The sequence below is a fragment of the Chiloscyllium plagiosum genome, unplaced genomic scaffold, assembly GCF_037043375.1.
Source record: "Chiloscyllium plagiosum isolate Xiang-an unplaced genomic scaffold, Cpla_swu_hap1 HiC_scaffold_2, whole genome shotgun sequence".
Taxonomy (NCBI): Eukaryota; Metazoa; Chordata; class Chondrichthyes; order Orectolobiformes; family Hemiscylliidae; genus Chiloscyllium; species Chiloscyllium plagiosum.
In genome coordinates, this window is record NW_028270140.1 from 141,309,150 (window position 1) to 141,335,620 (window position 26,471).

A 26,471-nucleotide genomic window follows, 5' to 3' on the forward strand; every position below is an offset into this window, starting at 1 on the left:
TTCCAAAGCACTGCAAACTGAGAAAGAGAATGGGAACTGAGTAAGGGTGGATGAAGCTCAACAATCAAGCTGCATACCAATACTGTCACATTAAGATTTGGCGCTACAGCAAAACGTAATAGAAAAGAAATGCTGTCTCCTGTGGAAGTATAACCCGACACAGGGAATAATGTGGAGAAAATGCAACAGGAAGTTGAAAACACAAATTCTCAATTCTCTAAACGCCGAGTAATACAATCTCGCATCCATACACTTACTCTTCATGTCTCAGATCATTGATCGTCCGATCCAGCGAGATCATATCACTGGCCACCATGTTGAAACCAAATTCCTTGATACTTGCTTGCACAGCTTCTTTATATTCAGATCCCAATATAAAAGGTTTTGCTCCTTCTCCAGGACCATTGATGACACCCTGAGGTTCTGGCTCTTTGGACTCAAAGTTCCCCAAAACACCACTTCTCAACACTGGATCAGAGTAAACATGTTTCTGGGGTTTAAAAGTAACATACTGTTTTTGTATTGCATTTTGTTGGTTATTGTCAGCAACATGCTGTTGTCCTGCATTTTTATTTTTCAGTCGAATAGATTCTAGGTCCACTTCTACGCCCTCAACCTGCGGCCAAGGGACAACAGGCTGAAATTTATTCACAGCATGTCCATTACCTCCAACATTTGGCAGATGGTTGTTGTTATCTCTTCCAGGCTAAAGGATAAAAAGATAACAAAAATATTAACGACATGTGCTTTCAAAAACAGATTGAGAGATAATGTAGAACAAAGGATATTGGAACCCCAGGTTGTGCCCAGAGTGGTCTTAGAACCTAAGCTAACTTGCTGTTGATATTCAAGGAATCAACTCATTTTGCACTTAGACTTATTTGCAGGCTTTCCATTTTGAACTGTGAGACCTCATGACGTGGCAAAGGCTATCCTTAGGATTCATTGAATTACAGTTCTAAGTCAGAACACTAGCATATTATTTAGAAAACTTACATTGGATTAAATGGCCTACAAAGTTCCATGATATGCATCTGTGTGACCCACTAAGACAAAATGCCTGAACTCACCTGCTTTATACGCAGTTACTAAACTCTTAAGCTCCTTATCAAATCAATGGGATTCTGTATATTACAAGTACTGTAAATTCTTTGTACAAAGCAGGAGTTGAGGAAGGATCATAAAGAGATGACAATTCCCATCATGGAAGAATACTATCAAAATATTAAAACAATTATCAGAATCTCCTTTTAAGTGACTGAAGAGTAGCAGGAGGATAGTTTATTAAAAAAAAGCTTCAGATGTAGTGTTTTAATGTGAATTTCATTGCTCATTATGTTTTCCTGGCATAGGGTGGCAGGGTGACTCAGTGGTTAGCACTGCTGCCTCACAGCACCAGGGTTGATTCCAGCCTCGGGCAACTATCCGTGGGGAGTATGCACATTTTCCCAGTGTCGGTGTGGGTTTCCTCCGTGGCTGGGCGGGGGGGGGGGGGGGGGGGGGGGTGCTCTGGTGTCCTTCCACAATTCAAATATGTGCAGGTTAGGTGAGTTGGCCATGCTAAACTGGGTAAAAACAATGACTGCAGATGCTGGAAACCAGATTCTGGATTTGTGGTGCTGGAAGAGCACAGCAGTTCAGGCAGCATCAGAGGAGCAGTAAGATCGACATTTTGGGCAAAAGCCCTTCATCAGGAATAAAGGCAGAGAGCCTGAAACGTGGAGAGATAAGCTAGAGGAGGGTGGGGGTGGAGACAAAGTAACAGAGTACAATAGGTGAGTGGGGGAGGGGATGAAGTTGATAGGTCGGGGGCCGGGGGGGGTGAGGGTGGAGTGGATAGGTGGAAAAGAAAATAGGCAGGTAGGACAAGTCATGGGGACAGTGCTGAGCTGGAAGTTTGGAACTAGGGTGAAGTGAGGGAAGGGGAAATGAGGAAACTGTTGAAGTCCACATTGATGCCCTGAGGTTGAATTGTTCCGAGGCGGAAGATGAGGCGTTCTTCCTCCAGGCGTCTGGTGGTGAGGGAGTGGCGGTGAAGGAGGCCCAGGACCTCCATGTCCTCGGCAGAGTGGGAGGGAGAGTTGAAATGTTGGGCCACAGGGCGGTGTGGTTGATTGGTGCAGATGTCCCGGAGATGTTCCCTAAAGCGCTCTGCTAGGAGGCGTCTAGTCTCCCCAGTGTAGAGGAGACAGCATCGCGAGCAACGGATACAATAAATGATATTAGTGGTTGTGCAGGTAAAACTTTGATGGATGTGGAAGGCTCCTTTAGGGCCTTGGATGGAGGTGAGGGAGGAGGTGTGGGCGCAGGGTTTGCAGTTCCTGTGGTGGCAGGGAAAGGTGCCAGGATGGGAGGGTGGGTTGTAGGGGGCGTGGACCTGACCAGGTAGTCACGGAGGGAACGGTCTTTGTGGAAGGCGGAAAGGGGTGGGGAGGGAAATATATCCCTGGTGGTGGGGTCTTTTTGGAGGTGACGGAAATGTCGGCGGATGATTTGGTTTATGTGAAGGTTGGTAGGGTGGAAGGTGAGCACCAGGGGCGTTCTGTCCATGTTACGGTTGGAGGGGTGGGGTCTGAGGGCGGAGATGCAGGATGTGGACGAGATGCGTTGGAGGCCATCTTTAACCACGTGGGAAGTTGCTCCATAGTGTTAGGGGATGTGTGGGTTGGGTGTATTAGTCAGGAGTATATGTAGAGTAATAGGGAATGGGAAAGGGTCTCGGTGGGTTGTTCTTTGAATGGTTGGTGTGGACTCGTTGGGCCGAAAGGCCTGTTTCCACTCTGTAGGAATTCTATGATTTCAAGATTTCTCATACAGAAGAACGGCATTCAGTCCATAATGTTGGCACTTCGAAAGAGTTTATTCAATTTGTCCTGTTCTCTACTCCTTCCTCACTATTCTGCAAGTTTTGCCTCAGATTCTCTACAGTAGAAACATAGTACAAGATAAATCCAAATTCCAACAACCATTATGTAGCAAAACTGCATTTTAATGCTGTAAGATTTTATAACAGTTTGCATAAATAGGGTAGGAGCAAACTACTTAGGTACAAACTTTTTATATTTAGCTTAGCAACATGTGACAAGAGGAGAAAGTGAGGTCTGCAGATGCTGGAGATCAAAGTTGAAACTTTATTGCTGGAACAGCACAGCAGGTCAGGCAGCATCCAGGGAACAGGAGATTCGACGTTTCGGGCACAGGCCCTGAAGAAGGGCCTGAAGAAGGGCCTGTGCCCAAAACGTCGAATCTCCTGTTCCCTGGATGCTGCCTGACCTGCTGTGCTGTTCCAGCAATAAAGTTTCAACATGTGACAAGAGTCAACTTTATTAAGTCAACTGTCTCAGCCTTCCATAAAAACAAAATAAGCTTTCTTTTCTTGAGATAATGACTGCTTATCAATCTGGAGGAAAAAATAGAAAGCTCTAAGAAGCCATCAGCTCCTTCCAAAATATCTGAATCAACAAACATGTTGTTGCCTCTAAGTTTAAATTTTCCAATGAGTTTCACTGTTCCACAGAATCTAAACAGATCTTATGATAGTCAATGGCATCCAACTTGACTGCGACAAGAGCAAACTATCTCTTCTTCTAGACAATAAAACCCAAAGAACTGTGGATGCTGGAAATCAAACAGAAATTCTGGAAAAACTCAACAGGTCTGGCAGCATCTGTGGAAAGAAAGCAGAGTTAAAGTTTCTGGTCAGGTGATCCTTAACTCTGCTTTCTCTCCACAGATGCTGCCAGATTATATTAGATTCCCTGCAATGTGGAAACAGGCCATTTGGCCCAACAAGTCCACACCAATCCTCCAAAGAGTAACTCACCCATCTGCTGAGTTTTTCCAGCAAATTGTTTTTGTTATTTCTCATCCTGGTCCTTTTGTTCCTTCCTCCTCTAATACTTAGAACATAGAAAAATACAGCGCAGTACAGGCCCTTTGGCCCTCGATGTTGCGCCGATCCAAGCCAACCTAACCTACACTAGCCCACTATCCTCCATATGCCTATCCAATGCCTGTTTAAATGCCCATAAAGAGGGAGAGTCCACCACTGCTACTGGCAGGGCATTCCATGAACTCACGACTCGCTGAGTAAAGAATCTACCCCTAACATCTGTCCTATACCTACCATCCCTTAATTTAAAGCTATGACCCCTCGTAATAGCTGACTCCATACGTGGAAAAGGTTCTCATGGTCAACCCTATCTAAACCCCTAATCATCTTGTACACCTCTATCAAGTCACCCCTAAACCTTCTTTTCTCCAATGAAAACAGCCCCAAAGTGCCTCAGCCTTTCTTCATATGATCTTCCTACCATACCAGGCAACACCCTAGTAAACCTCCTCTGTACCCGTTCCAGTGCCTCCACACCCTTCCTATAGTATGGCGACCAAAACTGCACACAATACTCCAGATGCGGCCGCACCAGAGTCTTATACAACTGCAACATGACCTCAGGGCTCCGGAACTCAATTCCTCTACCAATTGAAGCCAGTACGCCATATGCCTTCTTCACCGCACTATTTAACTGGGTGGCAACTTTCAGAGATCTGTGTACATGGACACCAAGATCCCTCTGCTCATCCAAACTACCAAGTATCCGACCATTAGCCCAGTACCCCATCTTTTTGTTACTCTTACCAAAGTGAATCACCTCACACTTACCTACATTGAACGCTATTTGCCATCTTTCTACCCAGCTCTGCAACTTATCTATATCCCGCTGTAACCTAACACATCCTTCCTCACTGTCAACAACTCCACCGACTTTCGTATCATCTGCAAACTTGGTCACCCAACCTTCTAGCCCCTCCTCCAGGTCATTTATAAAAATGACAAACAGCAATGGTCCCAAAACAGATCCTTGCGGAACACCGCGAGTAACTGCACTCCAAGATGAACCTTTACCATCAACTACTACCCTCTGTCTTCTTCCAGCCAGCCAATTCCTAATCCAAACCTCCAACTCACCCTCAATGCCATATCTCCGTATTTTTTGCAATAGCCTACCATGGGAAACCTTATCAAACGCCTTACTAAAATCCATATACACATCTACCGCTTTACCCTCGTCTACCTCCTTAGTCATCTTCTCAAAGAATTCAATAAGGTTTGTGAGGCACGACCTGCCCTTCACAAAACCATGCTGACTATCCTTGATCACATTATTCCTATCCAGATGTTCATAAATCCTATCCCTTACAATTCTCTCTAAGACTTTGCCCACAACAGAAGTGAGACTCACCGGCCTATAGTTACTAGGGTTATCCCTACTCCCCTTCTTGAACAAGGGAACCACATTTGCTATTCTCCAGTCTTCTGGCACTATTCCTGTAGACAACGAGGACATAAAAATCAAGGCCAATGGATCTGCAATCTCCTCCCTTGCTTCCCAGAGAATCCTAGGATAAATGCCATCAGGCCCAGGGGACTTATCTATTTTCACCCTTTCCAGAATTTCCAACACCTCTTCCCTACATACCTCAAAGCCGTCCATTCTAATTAATTGTAACTCAATATTCACATCGGCAACAATGTCCTGTTCCTGAGTGAATACTGACAAAAAGTATTCATTCAATGTCTCCCCAATCTCTTCAGCCTCCACACGCAACATCCCACTACTATCCTTGACTGGACCTATTCCAATCCTAATCATTCTTTTATTCCTGACATACCTATAGAAAGCCTTAGGGTTTCCCCTAATCCTACCAACTAAGGACTTTTCATGTCCCCTCCTTGCTGCTCTTAGCTCTCTCTTCAGATCCTTCCTGGCTACCTTATAACTCTCAATCGCCCCAATTGAACCTTCACGCCTCATCTTTACATAGGCCACCCTCTTCCAGTTAACAAGGGATTCCAATTCCTTATTAAACCATGGCTCCCTCACACGACTCTTTCCTCCATGTCTGACAGGTACATACTTATCAAGGACACTCAATAGTTGCTCCTTGAACAAGCTCCACATATCAATTGTGCCGATGCCTTGAAGCCTACTTTTCCAAGCCACGCATCCTAGATCGTGCCTCACTGCATCATAATTTCCCTGCCTCCAGGTATAACTCTTGCCCTGCAGCGCACACTTATCCCTCTCCATCACTAGAGTAAAAGTCACCGAATTGTGGTCACTGTCCTAAAAGTGCTCACCTCCAATTCTAACACCTGGCCTGGTTCATTACCCAGAACCAAATCCAGTATGGCCTCACCTCTTGTTGGCCTGTCTACATATTGTGTCAGGAAATCCTCATGCACACATTACACAAACACCGACCCATCTAACGAACTCGAGCTATAGCTTTCCCAGTCAATATCTGGAAAGTTAAAGCCCCCATAACAACCACCCTATTACTTTCACACTTCTCCTGAATCATCCTCGCAATCCTTTCTTCTACGTCTCTAGGACTATTAGGAGGCCTGTAGAAAACTCCTAACAGGGTGACCTCATCTTTCCTATTCCTAACCTCAGCCCAAACTACCTCAGATGGCGAGTCTTCATCCATCATCCTTTCCACCACTGTAATACTAGCTTTGACAAGCAATGCCACACCTCCCCCTCTTTTATCCCCACCTCTGACCCTACTAAAACATTTAAACCCTGGAACCTGCAACAGCCAATCCTGTCCCTGTTCTACCCATGTCTCCATAATAGCCACAACATCGAAATCCCAGGTACCAACCCATGCTGCAAGTTCACCTACCTTATTTCGTATACTTCTTGCATTGAAGTATACACACTTCAAGACACTTTCTTGTTTACAGGCACCCTCCTTTGAGATTGATGCCACATTCCTAACCTCCCTACACTCCAGGTACTGCACCCTAAAGCTACAGTCTAGGTTCCCATGCCCCTGCAGAGTTAGTTTAAACCCCCTCCAAGAGCACTAGCAAACCTCCCCCCCAAGGATACAGGTGCCCCTCGGGTTCAGGTGTAGACCATCCTGTTTATAGAGGTCCCACCTTCCCCAGAAAGAACCCCAGTTATCCAGATACCGAATCCCTCCCTCCTGCATCATCCCTGTAGCCACGGATTTAACTGTTCTCTCTCCCTATTCCTCGACTCTCTATCACATGGCACCGGTAACAAACCGCAGACAACATCTCTGTTTGTTCTAACTCTGAGCTTCCAACCTAGCTCCCTGAAAGCCTGCCTAACATCCTCAGCCCTCCTCCTACCTATGTCGTTGGTGCCAATGTGGACCACGACTTCTCCACTTAAATCCAGCTTGGTGGGGATGCACTTGCCTGGTTCGATACCTATTTAGCTAATCGTAGCCAGAGGATCACCATCATTGGTTTCTCTTTCCTTTAGTGTAATTACCTCTGGTTCCCTGCTGACCTTTTCTTAGGGTCCTCCTATTTAGGGTGTAGGTTTGCTCGCTGAGCTGTAGGTTTGATATCTAGACGTTTCATTACCTAGCTAGGTAACATCATTAGTGGCGACCTCCAAGTGAAGCGAAGCTATTGTCTCCTGCCTTCTATTTATATCTTTCTCCTGGATGGAGTTCCTGGGGTTTGTGGTGATGTTATTGCCTGTTCGTTTTCTGAGGGGTTGATAGATGGCATCTAGATCTATGTGTTTGTTTATGGCATTGTGGTTGTGCCAGGCCTCTGGCATGTCTTTGCTTAGCCTGTCCCAGGATAAATGTGTTGTGCCAGTCGAAATGGTGGTTTTTTTTCATCCGTGTGTAGGGCTATGAGGGAGAGAGGGTCGTGTCTTTTTGTGGCTAGCTGGTGTTCGTGTATCCTGGTGGCTAACTTTCTTCCTGTTTGTCCTACATAGTGTTTGTGGCAGTCCTTGCATGGAATTTTGTAGATGACGTTAGTTTTGTTCATGGGTTGTACTGGGTCTTTTAAGTTTGTTAGTTTTTGTTTGAGAGTGTTGGTGGGTTTGTGTGCTACTAGGATTCCGAGGGGTCTTAGTAGTCTGGCTGTCATTTCTGAAACTTCTTTGACGTATGGAAAGGTGGTTAGGTTTTCTGGCTTTATTTGGCCAGGTATGAAACGTCTAGATATCAAACCTACAGCTCAGCAAGCAAACCTACACCCTAAACCTCAACCTGAGCTACAAACCTTCAGTCCTCCTATTTCTCATGTTATCCCTGGCCGTTTTGCAAATCACCTTAAAACTATGCCTTTTGATTAACAACCCTTCACACCTTTGGAAATAATTTCTCTTAATCGCTTCAGGAGTTTAAACTTCTACCAAATTTCTGAATTGTTCCTGCTCAATTGTGAACAAATCTAACTTCTCCAATGTAACTACGTAATCCCTCACCCACAGAGCTAGTCTAATAAATCTGCTTTTTCTCTCATCTATTCAAGCAATTACAAAACTGTCTGGTGGGAAGTAGAAGTTTCTTGCCATTAATTATGTCTGTTTGGAAGGTAATCAACACAAGAACATGCAACAATGCCAGTACCACAAAGTAAAGTGAAGGCTTTATGGGGACATTTAAGTTTAGCCAAAAATTAAATTCAGATAGGGAAGATTACAGCAGTTGCCTTTGGTCCTCAACATAAACTCATTTCCTCCACCAGTGATTCTCTATCTCTTCCTGGTAGCTGTCGAGGCCAAACCAGCCTTCTCACAACCTTGGATCATATTTTACAGATAGAGAGACAATCTTTCAGCCACTATTCCACAGTATCACAACGACCATATATATTTCTATTTTTGTAATATCACCTGACTGCACCCTTGCCTCAATCCATCTGCTGCTGAAACTGCACCCACACCTTTCCTGGCCATTTTCCCAAATCACTCCTCCTTAAAACTGGAGGTTATCCAAACCACTGTTACTGTGTCCTGGTTCACACAAATATGTTCACCCACCTCACGGACATAGTTTTTCCCAGATAAGTAACACTTGATTTTAAAGCTCACATCCTTGTTTTCAAAATTACTCAATGACCTGACCTTTCTTTACTTCTGTAAGCTCCTCCAGCCCCAAAGCTCTTATTTCAAGAGCCTTCTTGGAGGCCTCAACTGAGCACAATTGTAAGAAACTCATCAAAATTTGATCAAGATTTTTGGGTAGAATCAGCTCCTATATTTTAAAGACCATTAGAAGAGATTGTGGAAAATCTGTGCATTCCAGGTGTAGTTTGTGTTCAATATTCCTTAATCATTTACACTGATGTCTTAAATTTCAATATAATTGTGGTGAGGAAAAAGGAAGTAAAATCTGGCAAAAACATTGGGCCTTAAATGTTTTCCTCAAAACTAGTTACAAATAAAAAAATTCCAAATTTTCCTCAAATAATGTGCTTAACTGCTATTTCAATTAAAAGTTTATTTTCTTCATAATATGTTCAGAATCACAAAAGGCCGGAACATCAAATACTTAGGAAAGCTAATAGAATGTTATCATATACTGGAGGGGAATTGAACAAAGATGATTTGAAGATGCTGGCGTTGGACTGGGATCGACAAAGTTAAAAATCACAACACCGGATTATAGACCAACAGGTTTATTTGGAAGGACTAGCTTTCGGAGCGCTGCTCCTTCATCAGGTGGTTGTGGGGTATAAGATTGTAAGACATAGAATTTATAGCAAATGTTTGCAGTGTGATGTAACTGAAATTATATATTGAAAAAGACCTGGATCGTTTGTTAAGTCTCTCATTTTTTTTAAAAAAAGAGTGAGCATGTTGATTTCACTTCTTTCATATGTAAATCGCAAAACTTTAAAAGAGTTACACTCTCAAGTGAACTTTAACAATTGGTGTCATGTCGGCCCAGGTAACGCACTGAAGGTGTGAGGTACCCTGTGAGAGAGGGTCTGTGCCACAATGTTCAGACTGATTCTAGTCTAAAAAACGGATTTACAGATTCTTACATGGATTCATGCAGTTTTTGAGTAAACTAAAATGTAATTCTGCAAGTACAAATTCACCCCACAAACTCATGCGTGTTGGGGGGGGGGGGGGGGGGGAGAGAGATTATGAGGGTCTGTGAAAGAGTGTGTGTGTGTAAGTCCAAAGCGGTACAAGTCTGTGATAGGGCCAGTGTGGGAGTGTATGAGAAAGCTTGTATATGAAGAAGTGTGTGTGAGTGTGAGTGTGTGTGAGTGTGAGAGAGAATGTCTGAATATGTAAGTCTGTGTGCGCGCGCGTCTGCATTGGGGTGGAACATTGGGGTCAGCTGTAATGTGACATGAGGCCATCCTCATGGGTACTGAATAGGGAGGATGTACTTAATTTATACAGGGCACTGGCAAGACCACATTTGGAATAAGAGCTATGGCCTCAACAGCTGCCCGCAGCCCTGGGCAAGGGGTTTGAAACACAGTCCGGGTGACTGTGAAGAAGGTAGAGGGTCGTACACCGGTGGATCGCATCCTGTTTATTAAGAAGGTACTGCTGGGATGCTGTGGGTTCGCTGCAGCGGACGTGTACTGCCTGCAGGATTTCCCTGGGGCAGGCTACTTTGATGTGACCTTCAGAAGTGTGAAGCAGTGCGAACAGCTCCTGAAGGTCTTCAAGGAGAAGGAAGGGGAGCCGCTGTTTTCCATCTTGTCAGCAACCCCATTGTGTGTGCTTCCTGCACAGAGGAATCGGGTTGTTACAATCCATATGTACAACCCCCATGTTCCAGCAGCTGATGTCCTGACCTTCCTGGGAAGGTACGTCCAAGTTGAGGGAGAAGCCACCGATGTGATCGACCCCTTTGGGATCTGGACCAGTAAGCGGCAGGTCAGGGTGACTCTGAGGGTCGATGGCAATGGGAACATTCTCCACCCACCTTCGAGCTTCGCAATTGGAGGGAACAGAGGCTACCTGACATATGCAGGGCAGCCAAAAGTGTGCCGAACCTGCGGGAAGTCGGGACATGTGGCGACGGACTGCAAGGTGACCATCTGCAGGAACTGCAAACAGGAGGGTCACCTGACTAAGGACTGTCAGGAAGCAAAGAGCTGCAACCTGTGCGGAGAGGCGGGTCACGTGTACAAGACCTGCCCAAGACGGGGGGGGGGGGGGGGGGGCCCACTTACGCACAAATGGCTGGAGGTGGCAATGCGAGCCGTGGACCCCCAAAGACCAGTAAGGTCCACCCAGACAGCAGGGAAACAGAGTCTGGTGGCACCCAGAAAGAAGAACAGGACGGAGTGAAGGAGGTGGCAACCAGCGGAGAGACACAGCAGCTGATCCTAGCTCTAGCTGGGCAGATGGAAGCAATGGAGGAGAAGGTAATCGAGCAGACAGAGTAATGGATACCTGTTAAAAACAGGAAGAGAAAATCCGGCCAGGCCCCCAAAGCCTCCCAGCAAAGGGGGAAAAGACAGCCGAGGGATGGACGGCCAGCTCTTCGGATGGGGAAGACGGGCGCACAGAATGTCATCACCACCAGAAGAGAGACAGAGCGCCGTAGATAAAGAGGAGGGCATTTCCTCCCAACCAGGAAACAACGGACCCCCCGAAGTCCACCCTCCACCCAGTGAGAACCAGGGGGTACCCACTGCCCCATAACTACAGACAACTGAGAGCTGCGATCCTCTGACAGTCCCATTGTCAGACACAGAACTGGACGGTGCGGACCCTTGCCTTGGCTCAATGACTCCAGAGCAGGTAAATGACCACAGTGAGAGCCTGGATAGCTACCTCAGCCCAGCGAGGGTCCAGCAGTTCGTGCTCACCATGGGGATGCAGACAGCTTCCCCAGAGACAGGACAGTCAAATGGACAACGGTAACCCCATAAACTGGGATTAAAAAATGTGCATTTGCTATAGTATAACAGGGCACCCACTCAGTAGGTGGGTTCTGCTGAAGCCACAGCTAAATAATAAGAGACTGGATGGTTAATAAAGGGAACTGTAAATAGGATAACTGTAAATTCGAGTAATTCAATCTGTTCTTTGTAATGTTAAGACATGCAATGTATATATCTATGAACAACATGACAAATTGTACAAGTACCAAAGATTTATTTCTATGAATAAAGTATATTTTGAAATTTAAAAAATAGTATCGGTCACCTGAAGCATGTAAATAGGTTGGAAGTTTTTCTAGCCTATTATGTGAAATAAGTAGCTGTTTCATAAAGAAAGGTTGGAGAGGTTCAGCTTGCACACACTGGAATTTAGAAGGGCAAGAAGTAACTTGATGGAAATATACAAGAGTTGAGGGAACTTGACAGAGTGTTGGAAAAAGGACATTTCCTCATGGGAGAATCAAAAACTAGGAGTCACCATTTCAAAATAAGAGGTTGTCCACTTAAGACAAGGAGTTTTTTCTTCCCCCCTCAGAGTTAAGGGGCAGAGAACAGGAGTAGCCATTCAGTCCATCAAACCTGCCTTGCCATTCAATAGGATCATAGCTGATTGAACATTTCTATACCTTTTACCAACTCCATCCCAGAACCCCACTGGCAATCAGAAATTTATCAGTAATCTCTACCTTAGACACATTCAAAGATGGAGGTTCCACATCCCTCTGTAGTAGAGAATTCCAAAAGAATTAAAACAATCTCAGACCCAAGTGGCATCCTCCTTACATTTAACAAAAATCCAAAAAAAACTGTGGTTGCTGAAACTGTTCTGACGAAGGTTCATTAGTCCTTAAATTGCAATTCTCTCCACAAGTACTGCCAGACCCGATGAGCTTTTCTAGCAATTTCTGTTGCTGCTCCTTATATTCAAGTTCTGCCCGTAGTTCTCGACTTCCTAACTGGTCTTTCCATAGGACAGAATTACATCTCGGGAACCGGTTTTGTGAACCTTCATTACATCCCTTTCATGGCACTAATATCTTGCCTGAGATAAAGAGACTAAAACTGCACAGAGTACTCCAGGTGCAGTCTAACCATGATCCTCGACAAATGATGCGCGATGTCACTAATCCTTTACTCAAATCCACATGCAATTAAAGGTTAACATTCCAGTCACTTCCTAATAGCTTGCAACACCTGCATGCTAAACTTTAATAACTTACTGACAAGGACATACAGGTCCCTTTGTACAGGAATACTGGATGACTAGAGAAATTGAGGTTAAGAGAAAGAAGGAAGCATATGTCAGTTTAGACAGGAGAGATCGAGTGAATACTTAGAGTATAAAGGTGGTAGGACTATATATAAGAGGGAAATCAGAAGGGCAGAAAGGAGATGAGATAGCTTGGCAAATAGAGTTAAGGATTTTATAAATACATTAAGGACAAAAGGGTAATTAGGAAGAACATAGGCTGATCTTTGAGGGGCCCTATGTATGGAGTCGCAGGAGATGGGAGAGATACTAAACGAATATTTTGCATCAGTGTTTACTGTGGAGAAGAACTGGAAGATATAGAACGTGGGGAAATAGATGGTGATATCTTGAGAAATGTCCATATTACAGAGGTGGTGGTGCTGGATGTCTTGAAATGCATAAAAGTGGATAAATCCCCAGGACCTGATCAGATGTACCCTAGGACACTGTGGGAAGCTGGGAAGTGAAGGGTGTGCCCCTTGCTGAGATAATTATGTCATTGGTAGTCACACGTGAGGTGCCGGAAGTCTGGAGGTTGGCTAATGTAGTGCCACGATTAAAGAAAGGTGGTAAGGAAAAGCCAGGGAATTATAGACCAGTGAGCCTGACATCAGCGGCGGGCACGTTGTTGGAGGCAATCCTGAGGGACAGGATTTACACATATTTGGAAAGGCAAGGACTGATTAGGGATAGATGGCTTTGTGCATGGGAAAATCATGTCTCATGAACCCGATTGAGTTTTTTGAAATAACAGAGGATTGATAAGAACAGAGTGGTGGATGTGACCTATATGGACTTCAGTAAGGCATTCGACAAGGTTCCTCATGGGAGGCTGGTTAGCAAGGTTAGGTGTCATGGAATACAGGAGAACTCGCCATTTGGATACAGAACTGGCTCGGTGGGTTGCTTTTCAGAGTGCAGGCCTTTAACCAGAGGTGTGCTACAAGGATCGGTGCTGGGTCCACTACTTTTCGTCATTTATATAAATGATTTGGAGGTGAACATGGGAGGTATAGTTACTAAGTTTGTAGGTTACTCCAAAATTGGAGAAGCAGTGGACAGCGAAGAAGGTTACCTCAGAGTACAAGATCTTGATCAGATGGGCCAGTGGACTGAGGATTGGCAGATAGAGCTTAAATTTAGATAAATGCAAGGTGCTGCATTTTGGAAAAGCAAACTGAGCAGGACTTAAACACTTAATGGGAAGGTCCTGGGGAGTCTTGCTGAACAAAGAGACCTTGGAATGCAGGTTCATACTTCCTTGAAGGTAGATTCACAGGTAAATAGGATAGCAAAGATGATGTTTGGTAGGCTTTCCTCTATAGATCAGAACACTGAGTATAGGAGTTGGGACATCATGTTGCGGCTGTACAGGACATTGGTTAGGCCACTTTTGGAATATTGCACGCAATTCTGGTTTCCCTCCTAGAGTAAGGATGTTGTGAAACTTGAAACGGTTCAGAAAAGTTTTACAAGGATGTTGCCAGGGTTGGAGGGTTTATGCTCTCGGGAGAGACTGAATAGACTGGGGCTGTTTTCCCCGAAGCATGTAAAGGGATGGCTGGAAAATGGGAAGCCTTTAAAAATGTGCATCTATTTATCACATCCTTTATAAACCAATTCTAGCATTTTCCCTAATGAGAGAAGGCTAACAAGTCTGTTGTTACCCATTTTCTCTTCTGTTCCCTCTTAAATAGTATGGTGATGTGGTAGCACAAGCTCAAATGACCAAACAGCCTTCTCCTGCTCTTAAGTCTTATTTTACACTGTTTCCTAAATTGCAGTTATTTCTCTTTGAGAAAGAGAAGTTTCATTTATCAATATCATTCACCTTAGGCGCTTCACAAAAATGTTACGGAATAAAATTTGACACTGAGCAACAAACATGTCAGGACAGTCGACCAAATGATTGGATTTAAAAAAAACATTTTTAAAGGAAGAAGAAAATGAGATTTCGGGAATTGCAAAGTCTGGGTCCAAGTAGCTGATGGCCTGGCCACCATGCAGGATTGAGAAAAATCAAGGTGTGCAGCCAGTGTGAAGGATTAGGAGGCTGAAAACATTACAGAGGTAAAAGAAATTCTCACTGGGGTAAAATCAATTAGCCAGCTTTATGTTAGCATTTCCATCACTGCATTGGCAGAGTTGCTAAAGTTTGGAAATGAGAGAGATAAGGGGTAGAAAACCAAGCCTCATATTGCCGAGAACTGGATTCTGAAACCAACACTTTGGACTTGAAAGGTGAACTTTTCTGCAGATATCATCAGACGTGCTCAGTTTCTCCAGCACTGTGTTTTTATTTCAAATCTCCCGCCTCCACAAGATTTTGCTTTTTTAATGATTCATGGTGTGAGCTGTTGACCATACAGGCAGGCTCACGAAGCAGTCCCTAATGGACTCTGGATTCAGCAAGTAGGGGTGTTAGTTAGGAATGCTTGCTCACCATACTGACAGGAACAAAGGTGGTAGGTGTTGAAGTATAGGTGTCTCCTTAGGGAACAAGCCAAGGCATCCCCCAAAAGATCTGTCTTTCCCCCTGCCTTTTTAGAAACTTCTTAAGCAAAACGGCTGCCGATGCCAACTGTATTAAGGTGTGGGCTGGGTAAAATGGAAGTCAGTTGAATTATTAGAAGCTCAGGCGATTGTTAATTATTTATTTAGAGAGTGTTTGGGATTGTCAATTTCAGCATGTGTCCACCATCTATTATCAGGGGTGGGATGGGAAGGTGGTGGACCAGCCCATCTGTCCTAGTTTACACCCCATCCCTGGTAAAGGCATGTAATAGTTAAACTAGTGAGTTTAAATAAAAATGTAACTAGTAACTAAATAAAAATGACATTTTAATTTTAGAATTTTACTTTGTGCTGCAGCATGATATTTGACATAGTCCATTGATTTGTGTTGAGAAAAGCAAGTCGTAATGCCTGGTTAAATTAGAAAGCAGTTTTCATTTTGTTTCCAAGCATGATTGAGATTTCTTTGTTAGTGTGGGGCAAGTGCTCAGACTATCCATATTAGAATGGGTTGTCATATACTGTACAGGGAATTGTGATAAGTGGCACTAGGAATGATCAACAGTTGTATCGATTGCAAAGTCTTATCTCAGAAGTCTGTTTGCTCCATTAACACCACCAAATTGCTGTGTGCTCTGAAAACAAAGTGTGTGTGCATTTTTCATTTCTTTTTTCAAAAATGTTATTACTATTTCCAATGCAGAAAATAAATGAAATTAAACATTACGATTGGTGATTATCACAGATATAGCATAAATTCTTGATGTGCAATTTTAAGAGGGGATGAAACCCTAGAAAGTTTCAAAATCAACTTTGTTGTCACATGGATGAACATTTTTAATTCTTCAAAGGCAAAAGTACTTTTGGTTTGAAAAGCAAGATTGTAGGAGACTCTCTAATGCTGGAAGATACACAAAATACAAAACTAAAACTCTTGTGCGTGGGCAGGTTCAGCATTCAGTGTGACTCTCAACACTGAATCAAAATTATAGAGTCAGAGCATGGAAACAGACTCTTCGGTTCAAAACATCCATGCCAACAAGACATCCCAATCTGTTCTAGTATCATTTGACCTAGATTCTCCAGAGACTTGAGTATATACTGCAGGCATGCAATACAATTAAGAGATGCCAGCTATTGGAAAACCTGTTGAAACAAAAGCTTGTCTGAGCTATCAATGAACTTGGAAGATCCTAAGGCATTATTTACAAGAGACTGCATTTCAAATTACAAGCTTTCAAACAGTCACACTTTTATGTTAGTTACCCCTCCTGCATCAGGCTGGAATAGATCTAGGATACAGTTGGCAGGTCAGCCTCTCATACCTATCATAATACACGTGTATGTGTATCTCCATTGTCCATTCCAATCTAATGGAAATTGTTTAAAGTATGAGGCAAAGTGATGCTTAGCGCACAATGATTGAGATAAGAACATAATGAGATAACTATCAATTCCAAGCTTTTTTTTCAAGGGAAATTGTAGTCAAGTGAACAAAAGAAATTTGCCTCAGACTACCTTGTTAGCTTCCTCCATCTTTGGGAAACACTGCACAATATTAAATATTCTCTCATTAACTGTACAAAGTTAAAAATCACACAACACCAGGTTATAATCCAACAGGTTTAATTGGAAGCACTAGCTTTCGGAGTGCCAGTCCTTCATCAGGTGGTTTCTCATCCAACTCATGAACTGTGGTTTTGTTTAATTGTACAGTTGGGTTTTCTGTCAAATCACATTTTGCTTTCTTTCATATATTCATGAATTCAGCCAGAAATGTCTGTAATATTATCTATTAAATGATTCTTTGGCAGAAAATGATCTTGAACAATATAAAATGCACAAAGGCATTATCAGATTTTGGAGATCAACCACATTGCCTGCAGCAATTCAAGAGTGTGAATTACCATTACCTTCACAAGAACAACCAATGCTGGCCTGTGCAGCAACTCCACATCCCATGAAATTAATTTTTCACAATATTACGATATTTTAAAAGTTAAGAGTACAAAATTATAAACCTAATATACAATAACACAACATGTAATATACTAAAGCAAACAGCTGTAACCACTTGCTAGAGAAACTCAGCAGGTCTGACAGAATCTGTAAAGAGAAAACACAATCAATGTTCCAAATCCAGTGATTCTTTAGAACTGAGAGCACCTAGGAAAAAAAGTGTCACTTAGAGGAGGGTATAGCCTAGTGGTATTACCGCTGGACTATTAATCCAGAAACTCAGCTAATGTTCTGTGGACTTAGGTTCAAATCCCATCACAACAGAATGTGGAAATTGAATTCAAAACAAATCTGGAATTAAGAAACATTGCTGATTGACAGTAAAATACACCTGGTTTACTGATGTCAGTCAGGGAAGGAAATCTGCCATTCTCATCTAGTCTGACCTACATATGACTCCAAACCTGCAGCAACGTAGTTGACTTTTATCTCCCTCTGAAATGGCTTAGCAAGCCACTCAGCCGCAAAGAAACTGAAACAGATGGACAACCTGGCATCAACCTAGGCACTGGAAAAGACAAAGGCAGAACCAGCCCTGTCGACCTTGCAAACTAATCCTTGATAGCATTTGGGAGCTAGTACCAAAATTGGGAGAGCTATCTTCCAGACTAACCAAACGCTAGCCTGATATGGTCATACTTAAAGATTCACACCTTATAGACACCACGATCACGACCCCTGAATATGTCCTGTTCCACAAGCAGAACAGACTCAGCAGACGTGGTGGCACAGTAGTATACAATCAGGATTGAGTTGCTGTGGGAGTTCTCAACACTGACGTGGGATCTCATTAAGTCTCATGGCTTCAGGTTAAATGTTGGCAAGCAAACATCCTGTTGATTACTGTCCTCCCTTGGTTAATGAATTACTCCTCTATACAGAACAATCTTGATTATCTGACCAAGACGGGCAGGGAGTAGTTCTGATAACTGACTGTTCGGATAATTGATCATGTTTTTTACGGAATCTTGAGATCTTGTTCGGATAACCTGAAATTTGGATCATTGACATTCAGATAACAGGAGGTTGTTATGTACTAAACAATAGTTGGAGGAAGCACTAAGGGTGGTAAGGGATATTGACATCCACCATCAAGTGTGGCTTGGCAGTAATAATATGGATCGAGCTGGTCATGTCCTAAAGGTCATATTTACTAGACTGGGTCTGTGGCAAGTAGCGAGGGAACCAATATTCTTGATCTCATTCTTACCAATCTGCTGACCGCAGATGAATCTGTACATTACAGTATCAGTATGAGTGACCACTGCATAGTCAGTCATTATGGAGACAAAATCCCGTCTTCACTTGGAGAATCCTCTCTCATGTTGTGTGGCAATCACTGTGCTAAATGGGACAAACTTCGAACTAGCAACTCCACTTCACATTCATGAGACACTGTGGACCATCAACAGCAGCAGAATTTGCCTCCAGTACAATCTGTAATCTCATGGCCCATCATATCCCCCACTCTAATCATGACCATCAGGTCAGAGGATGAACTCTGGTTTAATGGAGTGTGCAGCAGGGCATGCCAGAAGCAGTACCAGGTATACATGAAAAGGAGATGTCAACCTGGTATAGCTATCAACAGGATGACTGGCATGCCACACAGCATGTGACAGACAAAGCTAAGTGATTCCACACCAACAGATCAGATCTAAGCTTTGCAGTCCTGCTTCATCCAGTAGTGAATGGTGGTGGACAATTAAACAACCAACTGAAGGAGGGCCCACAAATAGCCCCAATGATAGAAGAACCTAACACACAACTGCAAAAGACAAGGCTGAAGCATTCACAGCAATCTTCAACCAGAATTGCTAAGTGGATGATTCATCTCACCCTGCTCCAGTGATTCCCCAGCATCACAGATGCCAGTCTTCAGAGAATTCGATTCACTCCACGTGATATCAACAAACAGTTACAGGCACTGCATACTGCAAAGATTATGGGCTCTGACAACATTCCAGCAATGATAGTGAAAACTTGTGCATGAGAACTTAGCCCTCTCCTATCCAAGCTCTTCCAGTACACAGTTACAGCACTGGCATCTCCCCAAAAATACGAAAATTGTCCAGGTATGACTCATACACAAAAATCAGGACCAACCAGACCTGGCCAATTATTGCCCCACCAGTCAAAGTGATGGAAGGTGTCATCAATAGGACTATTAAGCAGCACCTGTTTATTAATAACCTGCTGAGTGATGTCCTGTTTGGGTTCCACCAGAGTCACTCAGCTCCTGACCTCATTACAGCCTCCATTCAAACATGGACGAGTGTGTGCGAGTGCCCTTGACATCAATTCCATATTTTACTGTGTGCGGGATCAAGTAGCCCTAAGAAAACTGGAATCAGTGGGAATCAGGATCAAACTCTCCGGTGGTTGAAGACATATTTGGAACATAGGAAAATGTTTATAGTTGTTGGAGGTCAGTAATCTCAGCTCCAGGACACCTCTGCAGGAGTTCCTCAGGGTAGTGTCTTAGGCCTAAGCATCTTCAGCTGCTTCATAAACCCTCCCCTTCATCATAGGGTCAGAAATTAGGATGTTTGCCGATGACAGTACAATGTTCAGCACCATTTGCAACTCCTTAGATACAGAAGCAGGCCATTTTCAAATGCAACAAGATCTGGACAATACATCTGGAAAAAAACCCTGCAGATTCTGGAAATCAGAAACAAATATAAAAAACAGAAACAGAAGGGTTGTGAAGATGGGTCACTGGGACCCAAAACGTTAACTCTGATTTCTCTCCACAGATGCTGCCAGACTCAGAATTTCCAGCAATTTGTATTTTTTTTTAAAACAAACGTACAAAATCTTGGCTTAGGGTGACAAGTAGCAAATTAAACTCGCACCCCAGAAATGCCAATAAGAGATAATCTAACCACTGCCCCTTATCATTCAATGGTGTTACCAACACTGAATCCCCCACTATCAACATCATTGGTGTTAGCATTGACCAGAAACTCAACTGGATTCACCATATAGAACATAAATAGAACATAAAACATTACAATACAGCAGTTGTATGAGCAGGTCAGAGCCCAGGAATACTGTAGCAAGTAACTCACCCCCTGATTCCCCAAAGCCTGTCCATCATCTGCAAGGTACAAGTCAGGAGTGTGATGGAATATTCCCCATTTGGCTGGATGGGTGCAGCTCCAACAATAAATAACAAGCTTTACACCATCTAGGATGAAGCAGCCCACATGACTGGCACCACACCCACAAGCATCTGCTCTTTCCACCACTGATGCCCAATAGCAGCAGTTTGTAGAATCTACACGATGCACTGCAGAGATTCACCAAAGATCCTTCGACAGCACCTTCCAATTCTCTGCCCATTTCCATCTAGAAGGACAAAGGCAGCAGGCACATGATAATACCACCCCCTGCAAGCTCCCCTCCAAGCCATTCACCATCCTGACTTGGAAATATATTGACATTCCTTCACTGTTGCTGGGCCAAAATCCTGGAAGACCCTTCCTTTTAGCATTATTGGTCTTGCTACAGCACAGAAGCTGGAGCAGTTCAAGGAAGCAGCTCACCAGGACCTTCCAATGGGCAACTAGGACAGGCAATAAATGCTGGCGAATAAACCCCTCCCACTCCCATGTGTGAATAACTAAAAAAATTCTTGGTGAAAGAAAATATTTACATAGCACCCTCAGTACAGATGACAAATATAGATATTCTTGCAACCTCAATTCCACAAAACCTTGCAATTTCCTCTCTCCACATTGTGAAATAATTTCTTTTAAATTTTGACATTTATGCATGTGATGTGGTACTGCAGTTTGAATGGTTACTTAAGCACTGATGATGCACAGTACTTTAATCTTATACACCAATATGGTATGCTTGTGACATTACAATGGACACTACAGATGAAGCTTGGTTTCTCATCCTTGAAGCCATTTTTGTAAACCTCTTCTGTATTTTCTCGCCATTATAAACTTTCTCCAACTTGAAAAATAGCCACTGACCAAACTCTTCATTTCCTATTACTCAGTGAATTTTATATTGTTATTTCCCTTTATTTGAGAGTCCAAGTGTACTCTAACAGCATGACCCTCATTGATCCTTTATTATCTTTTTAAAAACTCTCAAGCAACTTAGATAAACATAATTTCCCCTTTAGAAGTCTATGCTGGCCCCTTCTGGTCAATGATCAGTGAGGGGAGTACTCAGTGTGGGGAAACTTCAGTAGAATGAGACAAAGGCTGAGCGAGTATATTGACTATAGTATTGGAAATGTAGTTTAAAGTGAAAATTCAGAGCAAAGGGGGAACAAAGGTGCTTTAACCAGCATTTACTGAAAGAAGTAAATGCTCCAGAGTGAGGGATAAGGGAGATTGGATAAAAGGTATGATCAGGGATTGACCTGCAGCAAGATCAGCGACAGAGTGATGTCACAAACCACAGCATGACGAGAGCTGGGAAAGAAGCTGACTGGTCTAGAATTCTTTGAGGTGGTAACAAGCAGGATAGATAAAAAGGGAAGCAGTGGATGAGATATATTTAAATTTAAAAAATATATATACTTTTACTGAAATTTGTTTTTTGGATATTGCAACAAATACTAAACAAAACAATACAAAGAAATAAGTAATAGCTAACAACTAATAAATCATGACAGTAATAATAATGATAATACAACTCAAAAAAAAACAAAGTAATAGCCCTTGACCATCAAGAGCATAAATTTATTCATATTTGTGTGTTCATAGCTCCTCCTATTCTGGATACCAGATTCATTAAACAAAATCGCCATGGCTATATAAAGTACCTTATTAGTATGGCAGACAAACCTGTACCCAAGTAGTCCAAAAAGGGCCACCATGTCTTATAAAAATTCTCAGTTTTATGGTGCACCATGCTTGTAAGAAAATCCAAAGGGATTTGTTCCATAACTAGCTTACGCCATCCTGACATCCTCAGGGGGTTTTCAGACCCCCACCCGAACAGGATGTTCTTTCTTGCACAAAAAGTGAGGATACTGAAAAGCTTTTTTTTGTGCATGTCTAGTGGAAGTGGATTAACAAGGCCAAAAGGAGATACTGGGCCCATCTCCACCTCTGATCCCCCTCTCTATTTCACCTACCAAAGTGTGCCCGCAGCCTGTGGCAGGACCAGAAACAATGCCTAAGTATACCCGTACTCATTTTGAATTTAGGACACATTGGCGATACTCCTTCTTTAAACTTTGAAAGGCAGTCTGGAGCCAAGTGGACCCTGTGGAGAATTTTCAATTGCAAGGCATGAGTTCTATTGCAAATCGAAATCCTCCTTGCATTTTCCCAGATATTCTCTCATACTTCAGAAGAGATCCAGCTCCCTCTCCCATACCTTACAGAGAGGTTTGGACTCGTCCAAGGGGCCATCTCCCAACAGGTGATAGACATTGCCAACAGAAAGTGTGTTCTCTGCACTCAGCACCCCTCTTCTCAGTGTCAGATCTATAAGAATCAGTTATAAGTGTGGTCTCTTTTTGTACAAAATTCCCAATTTGAAAAAAAAAACAGAAGAGGTCCCGACCTGGCAAAGGACATTAGTACACCCAGCTAAAAACCTGGTATACCAACTATGGTTGTAAAAAATGATGTTTGGCAATATTGCCCTCAATGCTTTAACAGTATTAATAACTACTGGGAAATGGCAATATTCCTTAACTGTCCTCATTTTGTCTAAGAACAGCAAGCTACTGAGGGGCATTTTGCCTCAGATGCTTTGATGTCCACCATAGTGAGTGAGGGTCCCCCCGGGCCCAGTCATTTACGTAAGAAAGCAACAAGCTAAATTGATAGCTTTTGATATCTGGGAGGTCCACTCCTGCCAATCTGTGGGATAGCTGTAGTTTAGTCAGTTTAATAAGATATGGCTTGTGATACCAGATAGAGGAACTGAACCAGCTTTTCAGACTTCTAAATATTTGCTTAGTAAAAAGTAGAGGAAACATTTTCATAGATACAGCAGACAGGGGAGAATGCTCATTTTAATGAGGGCAACCCAACCTAACCAAGAGAGCGAAAGCATCTCCCATAGAGTCATAGAGACACAAATATACAGCACGGAAACAGACCCTTTGGTTGAACTTGTCCATGCCAACCAGCTATCCCAAGGTCTTGTTTGATTCTGTCAAATAGATGGGCAAAATTCATTTTAAATAGCCGATCAAAGACGGAAATAATGAATATACTTAAGTAGAGAAAGCCCTCCTGTGACCATCTAAAGGGAAATTGAGATTCGTCCTCAGGACCAGACATTTTCGGGAGGCCACCTATGGGCATGGCCTCTGATTTCGCAAAGTTGATTTTGTAATCCAAAATGTCGCCAAACAAATTCGTGCATTGTATCAGATGAGGCACCAAAACTTTTGGGTTTGATAAAAAGACAAGAGTGGGGATGCAAAGAGTTGTGAATGCATGGAATGCGTTGCCAGCTGAGGTGGTGGAAGTGATGTCATTGGGGACATTTAAGCGACTGCTGGACATGCACATGGATAGCAGTGTGTTGAGGGGTGCGTAGGTTAAGTTACTATATTTTACATTAGGATTAAGTCTTGGCACAACATCATAGGCCTAAGGGCCTGTTCTGTGCTGTACTTTTCTATGTTCTATGATGGCTCAGTGGTTAGCACTGCTGCCTCAGTGCCAGGGACCCAGGTTTGATTCCAGCCTCGGACGACTGTCAGTGTGGAGTTTGCACATTTTCCCAGTGTCTCCGTGGGTTTTCTCCAGGTGCTCCGGTTTCCTCCCACAATCCAAAGATGAGCAGGTTGGGTGAATTGGCCATACTAAACTGCCCATAGTATTCAGGGATGTTTAGGTTGGGTGCATTAGTCAGGGGGAAATGTAGAGTAAGAGGGAAATGGGTCTGGGTAGTTTGCTCTTCGGAGGGTCGGTGTGGACTTGCTAGGCCGAAGGGCCTGTTTCCACTCTAGGAATTCTAAAAAAATCATCTGCATACAATGCAATCTTGTGACTTTGTCCCCACTTCTGGAACAGATATATTGGGATCCCTACATATTGCCTCCGCCAGCAGTTCAACCTCCAATGCGAAAAGCAACAGTGGTAAGGGACAGTCCTGTCGACTGCCCCCGAGAATATTGAAATTGCTTGACCGCACACCACTGGTGAGGACCGCAGCAAGAGGGTCAACTATACAAAACCTTTACCCATCCGATAAAGACCTTACCCAAGCCAAACCACTTCAAAATATAAAAAGATATGGCCACTCGACCCAATCAAATGCCTTTTCCGCGTCTAGAGAGATCATTAATCCGATGGTTGTTGACATATTTGGATCGTATTAAGTTACCTCCTGACATTATTCTGTGACTTTTATAAAACACGTTTGATCCTCCTTAATAATGGAGGGCAGCACAGTTTCTAGTCTTAGTGGAAGAGTCTTAGATAGGATTTTGAAATCAACATTCAGGAGTGAGATGTGCCTATAGGATAAGGGAGATGTTTACTTCTCTTAAAGATGGTGGGAGGAGGCCACAAGTAAGTGAATCGTTAAACATACTAAGCATCGGTCCTGACAGTATACTTGTAGGTTCTTTATAAAACTCACTGGGAAGTCCGTCAGGACCAGACGCCTTTCCATTCTGACGTTGCCTCACAACCTCCTGCACCTACAATGGGGCATTACGGAGAGACTCTTGCTCAGGGATCACTCCAGCGAGGTCCAAATTCTTAAAAAGACTCCATCCTAACCCACCCATCCTCAACTTTCAGACTGGTATAGTTCAGAGTAAAATTTCAAAAATGCCACATTAATCCTTTTAGAATCATGAGTTAAATTTCCAGTATCTTCCCTGATCGAGGTAATGGCTTGGGGAGTACTCCTTTTCCTGGCAAGATACGCTAAGTACTTGCCTGGCTTATCCCCGGGCTCAAACAGCCTTTGTTTTGCAATTGTGAGCTCCTTCTTAGCTGTCTGTGTAAGCATGGAGTTCAGTGTAGACCAAAGCGCTGTGATCCTCTTTAGTTTAGCCAACATGGGCCTATGAAAGTATGCCTTTTCAGCTGCTTTCAGATAGGTTTTGAGCAAGCGTTGCTGCTCACCCTTCTGTCGTTTCTTACTGGCAGAATAGGAAATAACTAACCCCCAGCATAGGCTTTAGCGGTTTCCCAGAGAATGGATGGATTACTGGCAGAGGCTGAATTAACATCTATAAATGCCCTGAATTCAGTAGAAAATAATTCTGTAAACTTGTTATCCTTAAGAATGAAGGAGTCCAGTTGCCAGTACCTTGAACCTACCATAGAATCCTTATTCTTGACTATTAGATAGATACACTGGAGCGAGATCAGAAATAGTGATATTGCCAATGATACATGACACTACCGAGGCCAAATGCGCTGTGGAGTCCAAATGAGATCAATGGCATTTGTGCGGATTCAAGAAAAATGTAAAATCCCAGCCAGTATGGTGAAGGTGCCTCCAAACATCTACCAATCTTAGTTCAACACACAAATGCCTTAATTGCTTGAAGATGATATCAGGGGGCCCTTGAGCAATCTGTCTACCATAAGGTCTATTAGACAAGAAAATCCTCCCCCGCCATGATAATATGCTGAGATGCAAAGTTAACCAGTTCAGAAAGTGTGTCTATCAAGAACTTGAGAGGGTGGGCCAGGGACAATAAACATTTAAGATCACTTATTCTTCCCCATTTATCAAAGATTTAAGGATTACAAATTGCCTGTGTGAGTTTTAATACACTAACAACTTAAATGGGTATTGCCACCCGCTCACCGCTCCCCCGCCCCCAGTATGTAAAGATGAGAAATAAACCTGGCCATACCCATTCTGTTGCAGTTTCAGATGCTCCCCATCATCTAGGTGTATTTCTTGCAATAAGGCAACATCCACACTCTCCCTTTTAAGGTTGGAAAGTATCTTCTTCCTCTTGACTGGCAAGTGACTCCCCTTCTGTTCCAGGTACACCACTTGAACACATCCTTA

General features: G+C 43.2%; 1 protein-coding gene across 2 annotated transcripts in view; it reads right to left on the bottom strand.

The window, feature by feature from the left end:
• Window positions 1-26,471, bottom strand: part of galnt7 (UDP-N-acetyl-alpha-D-galactosamine: polypeptide N-acetylgalactosaminyltransferase 7) — a 155,109-nt gene that overhangs the window by 84,307 nt on the left and 44,331 nt on the right. For both annotated transcript variants that reach the window (XM_043704437.2, XM_043704430.2), the window contains exon 2: window positions 258-706. In XM_043704437.2, the coding sequence (XP_043560372.2) occupies window positions 258-706 (449 nt within the window). The remainder of the gene's footprint in view (window positions 1-257; window positions 707-26,471) is intronic.